Source organism: Manis pentadactyla, chromosome 4 (genome assembly GCF_030020395.1).
Source record: "Manis pentadactyla isolate mManPen7 chromosome 4, mManPen7.hap1, whole genome shotgun sequence".
Lineage (NCBI taxonomy): Eukaryota > Metazoa > Chordata > Mammalia > Pholidota > Manidae > Manis > Manis pentadactyla.
The window spans coordinates 147,744,559-147,754,605 of NC_080022.1; the positions used below are offsets into that span (position 1 = coordinate 147,744,559).

The window sequence follows — 10,047 nt, forward strand, 5'->3', positions numbered from 1 at the left end:
AGTCTCAGGCTACCGGGACTGACGAGGGTGGGCCGCGGCTCGGGGTGGAGTCCACGGGCAAAGGATGTGAGCTCACAGGCTGCGATTGCTGGCCGGCAAGGCGACCGCAGGTGTCGGCTTGAGACCCAGCGGAGAGGAGAGGCTGCCCCCGGGACGGTGAGAGCCGGGGCTGCGGATGACCACGGGGAAGGGATGGAGGGACCCGGGCTGGAGCAAAGAGAGCCCCACCTAGTCCTGAGGAAAAAGCGTAGGACAGCGTAGGGAAGGTGGAGAGCTCAGAGTCTCCAGGAGGGAACGGGGGTGTCAGGACTTGGGTTTCCCGGTTGTGAGGAGGGGTGCGGGCTGGGGAAGACTTTACACTGGCCACAGAGAGGTTGGCCCCAGACCCTTTGGATGAAGCCGAAGATTTACACCTAAGATTTCTGCTAGATCCGCCCTTTTTCTGCCCTCCTTTCCCCCGTATGTGATAGATTTCTGGGACCTTCTTTCTTTAGGACCCCAACTTCTTCTGCCGCTGTGATTATTTGTTCTTTATTGCGCTTGGGTTCCCATTAGCTTCTCCGAGTGAGACACGGATACGCCCCTGCCCCAGGCATCCCTCAAATAGCCCCACACAAAGTCCGGAAGGAAGAGTACTGAGGCTACCGGTGGAAACTTCATTCTCACTGGAATTACTTTCTGGGGCGTCACCTGCCACCAGATTCCTGGAGCCCATTGGTCTGGGTAGAATCTGAGCGGGCGGAATCTGAGCTGACGTCATCCAAGGGCTGAAAGCAATTGGTTTGTAGGAAAGGAATGGATCAGCTCTGAATTTGTATTCCTCTGTTGGCTACCGCCTTGCTTTTGATTTCCAGTACTTGGGCATAGTATTTATATGTGCTTTCTTTGATCCTGAGAAATTGGGACTAGACATAAAATATACCGGGAACTTGCTAAGGGGTGGATTTATTCCTTTAGGGTGGGCGGAAGAAGGCAAAGTGATCTCATACTATTCAAGTATTAGTTACTGATTGGGCAGTCTGGTGAGGGTTTATCTCATCCATATTCCATCCTTGCCGGGAAGGAGTCTCCCGGCCAAGTCACCAAAGGAATTCAGTAGTTCACGCAGCACCTGATCTGGCCTTTCCTTGGACATTATTCTCAGGGACATACCTAAATATTTTCAGGGACAATTTCAGTCTAATAAACTATATATATATACACGAAGTACTTTAAAATGTGCATGGCATTGTGCTAGGCAGTATTTGGAGAGTGGAGCAGTAAACTTGGGAAAACCAGTGCCTTGCTTCTGGGCTGCACTTTTACAAGAGATGATGGGCAACTGAAAACTTCTGCAAGTTGCAGTGATTTAATGAGGTAATTCCACTTGTTTCTGTCTCTGTTACCAACACTGTAGTCCAAACCTTCATCATCTGTTTAAGGCAAGACTGCTGCTTCCTCTGGTCTTCCCACTTGCTGTTTTGCACCCTTATATTCCATTCTGTACACAGCAGCCAGGATGATCTTTTCAAAATGTAGAGAAATCATGTCACTCCGCTGCTTAAAACCATCCAGTCAGTTACCACTGAAATGAGTATACAATCCAAACTTTATCATGATCTGGCCCCTGCCTTCCCTGACTTTACATCAAGCCAAGTTCTCCATCCTTTGTATGCACCAAGCATCTAGGCCTTATTTCTGTTCCTAATACTTGTGTCTAACTAAAGAACTTTATACTTACTCTTCCATCTGTCTGGAATGTCACCTTCCCAGAGAGGCTTTCCCTGGATTATTTAGATTAGTGCCTCTCCCGGTCACTCTTTTATCACTGTTATCTTTATTGCATTTCTCTGCTCCTGGAACTGCCTGCTTATTTATTCATTTTCTCCTTTGTTACCTGTATCCTCCCACTAGAATGGAAGCTACATGAGGCCATGACTTGTGTTCTTCTGTATCCCCAGTGCCTGGCATATGGCAGAGGCACACTAAATGTGAACTCTTACTATTTTTATCCTTGTTAACATAATGATGCTTCTTTGAACTCCTTGAAGGCAAGGATAATATCTTTTCATCTCTCTATATCTAATGCTTAACATAAAAGACATTCAATATTGTTTTATTGCTGAATGAATTAAATGAGCTAATACATAGTGCCTAGAATAGTACCAGGAACATAGTAAACATACAATGAATGTTTGCTTTTTTTTTCTTCAGTGAATGAATTTTGGTGATGCTTTAGAAAACCAACACATATAATAGAGATTCTAGATCATGAGGAATGATCTGGCTTTGCCCTCCTTTGCTTTCTTTCCTCACTCCTCCCTATGAACTCCTATTAGTGTTTCAGTTTCCAAATCACTTACCTGTTTTTAGATTTATTATCTGGTCTTTTCTAGCCCTTTCTTCTCATTCTTGTTGGGAGGGAAGACAGGAAGAGATTGGGCTGGGGCCCCTCTCAGGAAAAAGAAACAAAAATAGCCATCCTGTAGTTGTCCTAGCCTGGAAAATGGTGACAATTTCAGGAACTTGGGACAGGGCTGGTACCAGGAAAGGGGAAGGTCAGGAACCCCGGCTGGGGCCAGGATAACCTCTGCCAGAAATGCTGGCCAGCTTTCCCTCCCTGGCACATTCCATGCTCCTCCTGAAGCTGCTTTTACTTGCTTTCCTGAAGCCAGACTCTGGGTGGTGCTCAACGTAAGCACTGGTGCAGGCTGCTCCTGAGCCTGGAATCTGTACAAAGGAACTGCAGCCTGTCCCTCTGGCTCCTGGGAAACTCCTAGGCTGGCTGTATTCCCAGTAGGTTTGGCTGGGAGTCTTGGAAAGAAAATAACTGGAATCTGACTGGTGGATCGCTGGGGTGAGAACCTCTGCTCTGCTCAGTCTGTTCCTCAAGCCACTCTAAGTAGATACAAGGGTTTGCTTGTCCTCCTTGCTCCACAGAACTGAGCTGAGCCTCAGGGACTGGTGAGGTGACCAGTGCCAGGGTCTGGGAGATGGTGCTCCCTGGCCTGCTTCCTGGTACCATAAAGAATAGCAGGAATGTCTTTTTTTGCCATTGCCTCGGTTCCTTGGCCTCGGCAAAGGAGTCTTGGGCTTATCAAGGAGAGAATGCATCATCAGTGTTTCTCCTCCTGTCCCTACCTGGCTGAGGGCGCTCCTCTGCTAACGCCTGCCTTCTCTCCCACCTCCTGCTCACAGCGCTGAGAGTATGAGGCTCTGGCCTCCACTGGCCACTCACTCGTGACCCTTCCACCACGGCGGAGCCTTCCAAGCCGACCTCCTGCCGTGTGGTGATCTACCTGCAGCGGGAGATGTCAGGGGATACCTGTCTGTGCCCAGCCTCAGGGGCCAAGCCTAAGCTGAGTGGCTGCAAGGGAGGAGGCCTGGGTAACAAATACGTCCAGCTCAATGTGGGTGGTTCCCTGTACTACACCACCGTGCGGGCGCTAACCCGGCATGACACAATGCTCAAGGCCATGTTCAGCGGGCGCATGGAGGTGCTGACTGACAAAGAAGGTGAGGCATGGGGGCTTGTTGGGCGGGGTGAGGAGAGAGAGAGGAATTCCTGAGAGTGACTTCAGGGCAGGGCTTAAGCCTGGCATATCTAGAACCTAGATTGACTTTTCTGTTCACCTGGTACAAGACACCCTCACCTGGAGCCCTGGATCCTCAGTAGAGCTTCAGAATTTTTTGAAATTGTACATAGGATGTGTGTTTACACATCTTCCAGGGACAAGATCCATACTCCTTTAATATTCATATAAGAGTAGATTCTCACATTAACCCTCAGTTAACGATCCAGCAGTGAGCAGAAGGCAAGCAGGGCCTGGTGGTCTCTGTGTTGCCAGGAGATGGGCCTGAGCACCACTGAGCTTAGACCTCTGGGCCTCCACAGTCTGGAGGGCTTGTGTGCCCTGCTATGTTCTAATTCTTGGTTTCCGGGAGAAGGGATAAAGAGCAGTCGCGGACCTGAGAGCTGGGGGTTCCGCTCCCCTGTGCTGTGGCCTCTGCTCATGTGCTCTTTACCACCTGCCATCAGGCATGTCAGGTGGCCTTTGTCTGCTGCCTGATTCTGAGGTACCTGGAGACCAATAGTAACCCTCTCGGGCTCATCTGAATCCTAGGCTGGATCCTCATAGACCGATGCGGAAAGCACTTTGGCACCATTTTGAATTACCTCCGAGATGACACAATCATCCTCCCTCAAAACCGACAGGAAATCAAGGAATTGATGGCTGAAGCGAAATATTACCTCATTCAGGGCCTGGTGAACATGTGCCAGACTGCCTTGCAGGTATGGAGGCAGCGTTGGGGCAGGTCAGTGAGGTCAGAAGTTGACCCTCTCCTTCGGGGGCATGAAGGTCCAGTTCCTGGAAGACTGTGTGGCAACCTTCCAGGAACTGATCCACACCTAGTTAGACATGCCAGGTGCTGCCCAGGCCAAGCAAGCTAGCAGCCAGTCAGTTTGTAAGGTGACAGACTCGGGCAGAATGCTTCCAGTTTATGTGCCTAGATATCTGGACTTTTAGGTTTTCTGGAAATGGGGGTCTGCCTGCCAGATGGCAGTTCCTGTTGCCCAGGACCTCCTGATCGCTGATACCTCCTCAACAAGTAGGGGTGGCTGTGGCAGAGGGGCTCTGACGGCTCCTGGGGAAGCCTGACAAGCAGACCTCAAAAAGATTCCTGGCTATGTGTATCACCCAGGACAAAAAGGATTCCTACCAGCCTGTGTGCAACATCCCCATCATCACGTCTGTGAAGGAGGAGGAAAGGCTCATTGAGTCCTCCACCAAGGTACCGGGACACCAGAGGGCTCTGGGCAGGGCTTGTCGGGACCCTGGCCTGGCCCTCATGCTCTCCTCCCTCACAGCCTGTGGTGAAGCTGCTGTACAATAGGAGCAACAACAAGTACTCGTACACCAGGTGAGGTGGGCATCCTGGCGGGGGTCGGGGGCCAGGGGAACGGCTGCAGGAGCAGCTGAAAGGACCAAGCTGCCAGGAATTAGGCAGCAGACTCAAGGGAAGCCACCTGCTCTCCTGGCATGCTTGGCATGGGTCTGGGTCTCCGGAGGGAAGAACAGAGCAGAAGGGAAATCTAGGCAGGGGCCTCTGGAACTTGGTGCAGGATGCTGGCTGGGGTATAGACAGAACCAAACATGTGACACCCCCCTAACATGTCATGTCAGGCAGCATGCCAGGTGGTTTCCCACCACTCACTGGAAGGGAGGGCAATAGGCTGGGACTTCTAAGCCAGGTTTTGTACTTCACAGCAGCCACTTCCCCCCTTGCCCCCACCCCGGTCCTCTCAAAAGGCCACAGTTAGGTATATGCAGGAGGCTACAGGCTCAGGGTCCCAAACCCTCCCAGTGACTCCCTGTGGACAGACATGTTACCAGCATCATGCCTAGCAAGAGGAGGGATCCTCCTGCTGAGAGACAGTGAGCCTCCTTCCATCCAGGCCTGAGAGGACCTCCCTCTGTCCCTTCTCACTGCTTTAACTCAACTCCTTTTCCTTACAGGCCCCCAAACCCTTGACCTTTTCTCTTCCTGTGCCTCTGGCATCTTGACTTCTCATCGTCATCATGGCAGGGGAGGGAGAGTGGGGAGAGCCCAGCCAGCGCCTGCTTAGTCTGGAACTCATTCCCAGGCCTACTGGCCCTCATTGGTTTTCCAGCAACTCCGACGACCACCTGCTGAAAAACATCGAGCTGTTTGACAAGCTCTCCCTGCGCTTCAACGGCCGTGTGCTCTTCATCAAGGATGTCATCGGCGATGAGATCTGCTGCTGGTCCTTTTATGGCCAGGGTCGGAAACTGGCGGAGGTGTGCTGCACCTCCATTGTGTATGCCACGGAGAAGAAGCAGACCAAGGTATGGGGGGCTTCCCTCTGCATCGGGGGGCAAGGCAGGACACACTAGTGCCACCCCGATGGAGCCTTTCCCCAGGAGTGGAAAGGCATATGCTTTGCTGTTTCTTTCCCAGACTCACTGTGATGGTGCTGGGCGGGGACAAAAGCCAATAGCAGGGGCTCAGGGAATGGCATGGGAACTATTAGTTCCAGCCAGCTGAAAGAGGTAGGGGGCTGTTGACTGCAGGAAACAGTCTGGTGCGGTGTGAGGGACCAGGTCTTTGGAGTTAGCCCAATTCACATTTGAATTCTGGTTCTACCATTTATCAGTTTCCGACTTTAAATAAGCCATTTGAGCCATCTGGGCTTATTTCCTCATTTACAGACATGGGAATGACAGTATGAATTTAACAGAGCTTTTATGAAAATGAGACGTTCTTAAGAGGAGCAGTGTAGTGGAAATAGCTATTCAGAGCTGTTCTCTGGCTCCTGATGGTGGGGTGTTCCTGGTCAGCCAGCACAGCCTCTGCCGGAGACACACAGCACCTGGCACATGTGAGGGATGTGACAGGTGGTAGTTAACACAAACTCAGCTAACCCTGGTCTCTCAGTCTGCAGGCAGTTGGCATCCTCCCTGGTGGGCAGTTGCCCCCATGAGTGTGTGTTAGGGAGATGGCACAAAGGCCAAAGGGCAGCTCATGGCGGGAGGGCGAGAGCTGTGTGCCTGTGTAAGAGCCAAGCTCATGTAGCACCTTCTCACCCCCAGACCACTGAAGTGCCTCCAGCTGGGTGGTCTGAGGGTCAGGGAAGGACAGCTTACGGGAGGGGGCCCTGCTTTCTCCTGTCATGTTGGGGGTGGGGCACCCATGTGCACACGTCATGGGGTCAGGTTTCGGGGCTGGTCACGCTGTGGGAGTCCAGCAGCACTGCTCACCTTCCCAAGTGCTTTGCTCATGAACTCTGACTCCTCACACCACCTCCGTGAGACAGGCAGGGCTAGAGCCGCTCTCCCCCTGACAGATGAGCGAACAGAAGCTCAAGGTGACACAGCAGTTTAGGCTAGAATGCCAGCCCTTCCATGCTGCGCTCATAGCAACTCCCTGAAGTAGATGTTAACAATGATTTTACACATGTGGAAACTGAGGCGCAGCAGGGTTAAACCCAAGACCCTAGAGCTAGTGAATGGTGGAACTGGATGTGTACCTAGGCCTGGCCCCAAAGTCGACCCCCTAACCTCCAAGCAGACGAGCCAGTTGGTCTGAGGTCGGATGGGGCATGTTTCCCCAAGAGAGTTCGGGCAGGCTTGGGGATCCAGTGCGGCCCTGGGCCTGGCATGCTGCTCTCTCCAAGATGAGACTCATTCAGTTCTCCTGTCTCCCTCACCCCAGGTGGAATTCCCGGAGGCCCGAATCTATGAGGAGACGCTGAACGTCCTACTCTATGAGACCCCCCGAGTCCCTGACAACTCCTTATTGGAGGCCACAAGCCGGAGCCACAGCCAGGCGTCCCCCAGTGAAGATGAGGAGACCTTTGAACTGCGGGACCGTGTCCGCCGCATCCACGTCAAGCGCTACAGTACTTACGACGACCGGCAGCTCAGCCACCAGTCTGCCCATCGCGACTGACAAGACCCTCTGGGAGTCAGGGCACAGGACACCCTGCCTCCCCTCCTGTAGACACCCCCTCCACTGGCCACCCCACGCTGCTACTGGCTGAGTCTCTGCTCTAGCACCCAGAGGTTTGACGGCCCGCATGGGGCTTCAGAGGGCCTGAGCAGGAAAGGGCCCACATTCCCTTGCCCTGCTCCGTGAGCACTGTGGGATGTCCGAGCCCTCGCCCCTTGGCTCAGCGGCTCCCTGCCTGCCTGACAGGGAGCTGCCTCTGCCCCTGGAGTGTGGATCAGCCTGCCCCTCTCCCACTGAGAACATTGCCCTTGGCCAGGGCTGAGCAGCTCTTTCCTCTGTTGAAGGGCTACCTGTAGGGCTCAGCTAGGGAATGGGTTCGTTCTGTGGGGAAGGCAGCTTCTGGTGCTGTGGAGGCCCAGTTTCTAACAAGGTGGGGCTCCTTTTTTCCTAAGGTATTTAAGCACAGGCTTGATGAGTTTTTTTTAAAAATCATCTAGGAAATGCATAGTTTTAAGTAATAATGAGGGGATTGGGTACTTCTGCTTCCCTTCCAGGGTGCTAAGACCCTGGATCTGGAAGAACCCTTGGCCCTTTTTGATGCCTTTGGGATCTGTTTCTTTAAAGCACTTTGTACTTTTGTTCAGATTTGTATTCTGCCCTGACCCACATCTTTTTGACCCTTACCCCCTTCTTCCCTGCAGAACAGTCTGAGGGAGGGGAGATAGAAGCAATAGAAGACAAGTAACCAGCTCTGGCTTTGCCAGCCTGGCCAAGCAGCCAGCCTAGAGCACACTGAGAAAAGGCAGTTTTGTAAGTTGGGACCTGAGGTCCTAATAACAATCCTATGAGAAGGGACATTGCACCCCAATATCTTAGAGTCACAGTGCTGACTCCTAGAGTCTAACATGAGTTGCACCTTTTGACCATCTTGCCCTCAGTTCCAAGGCAAGCTGCCCCTGCTTGCTGTAAAGCCAGAGAGCCATTATAGGGGGGTCAGGAATCATGCGAGTCCAGATGAGCCACAGCAGCAAGGCTGTGGAGCCCATGGGCACTGCACTTGCGTGCCCATCAGCCAAGGACAGAGAACACAGAGCCTGCAGTCCCAGCAGCCTGAGCAGACATGGTGTGTGCTTGGCCATACATCCTCTTTCCCCTACCCATGCTGTGGTTAAGTGTCCTGGCTTGGGGGTGGGGGGTGATTCTGCTCAGTGGTGAGTCCCTGAACACAGGATGACATGAGCAGCCCCTTGAAGGGTTTTGTTATTTCTTTCTTGTTGAGTAACTTGGACATGGAAATGCCAAGTACCTGCTGTTGGACAAGGGTGTAAGCTTCTCTTCAAGGCTTTTGTTCTCATTCCCTTGTTTGGCTTGGCCCTCGGAAGTCTGCTTATTTGAATTCTTTCCCAAAAGAATACCATCAGAGAAGGCGCTGTTCAGCCAGCTTAACAACACATAGCCATCAGCAGTGCCCACTCATTGGGGAAGGGACATAGGTTATCAAGTTCATTTCCCTTGGCTACTCTTATTACAGATAGTGGCTGCTCATGGTGACCCCTGGGCAGATGCCAGGCCAGGGTTCGTATGCAGGGACCTGAAGTGACAGGATGGGGCAGGGGAAATGTGACTTATCAGGCATTTTACACTTGTTGCAGCCTTGAATGTTGACTTTAAAAGTGAGGCGCCCTGGTGATCAGCTTGAACAGTTCTAGCTCTCACTGGAGTAACAGGATGACGGATCAGTTTCTTTGGCCAGATTCCGGCCTTGGCTTTGTGGCTTTCCCACAGGGACTGGAATGCTCCTGCCTGAAGCCACTGGCTAACTTCCTCAGCTGCCCTTCCTCAGTCCCAGCTCCCCATGGAGGTATTTTAATGTTTATCCTTTGACTTCCTCTGTAGTCTGTCTTTACTGCTTTTGACATTCAGATCCTTAGTGTCTCAGTGGTGACCAATCTTTCTTGAGAAAGCACAACAGTCTGGGACTCTGGGCATTTATCTCCTCTGATTGTAAATGTCTCCTTGGTCTTAAGTACTAACATTGAACTCCCTGAAGTAATCTTAGCTTCTTTAGTAAGAATTCGTGGTGTAAGGGTTTGGGGCATTTTGAGTTTCCTAACCCCTTCCAGGAAGCAGTTCTTGGCTGTGTGACTTTTTCAACTCCGAGCAGCATGGGAAGGCAGACAAAAAGCATGGATGAAGTTCAAACCTTGGCAGTTGCTGAGGAAACTGGGAGTCTGCTGTTAACCACATGGACAGTGTTGTTAACATGTTAACTGTGACTGTTAACATGGGTTGGGTTCTAATCAGTGTTACCTGACCATGCACAGTTTGTCTGCAGTATGGCACTGGCCATAGCATGAGAGAACTTCGCCTTTATCAGGAACTGCAGCTCCTTATTGTTCAGACAGGTGATGGAAACAAACACTAATTTCTAATAAAATTGTATGACACTGTAGCGGTGCAGAGTCGTACTTATAGTTAGTACAGCTCGGTCAGCTTGCCGCTGTGGACAGGGTTCTTGCATTTCTATTTACCACCTGACTTTACATTCAAGCCTAAATCCAACTGCACGCAGTTGCCCTGCAACCCAGGCTCCCC

At 51.7% G+C, this 10,047-nt stretch overlaps 1 protein-coding gene across 1 annotated transcript; it reads left to right on the forward strand.

Annotated features, from left to right (window-relative positions):
• On the forward strand, nt 1–9,901 carry TNFAIP1 (TNF alpha induced protein 1). The gene is made up of 7 exons (XM_036899682.2): nt 1–156; nt 3,178–3,495; nt 4,104–4,273; nt 4,684–4,773; nt 4,850–4,902; nt 5,654–5,849; nt 7,216–9,901. Exons 2-7 carry the CDS (start codon nt 3,291–3,293, stop codon nt 7,450–7,452), a joined length of 951 nt encoding a protein of 316 aa, XP_036755577.2. The 5' UTR covers nt 1–156; nt 3,178–3,290; the 3' UTR covers nt 7,453–9,901.
• Nucleotides 9,902–10,047: the final 146 nt, after the last annotated feature.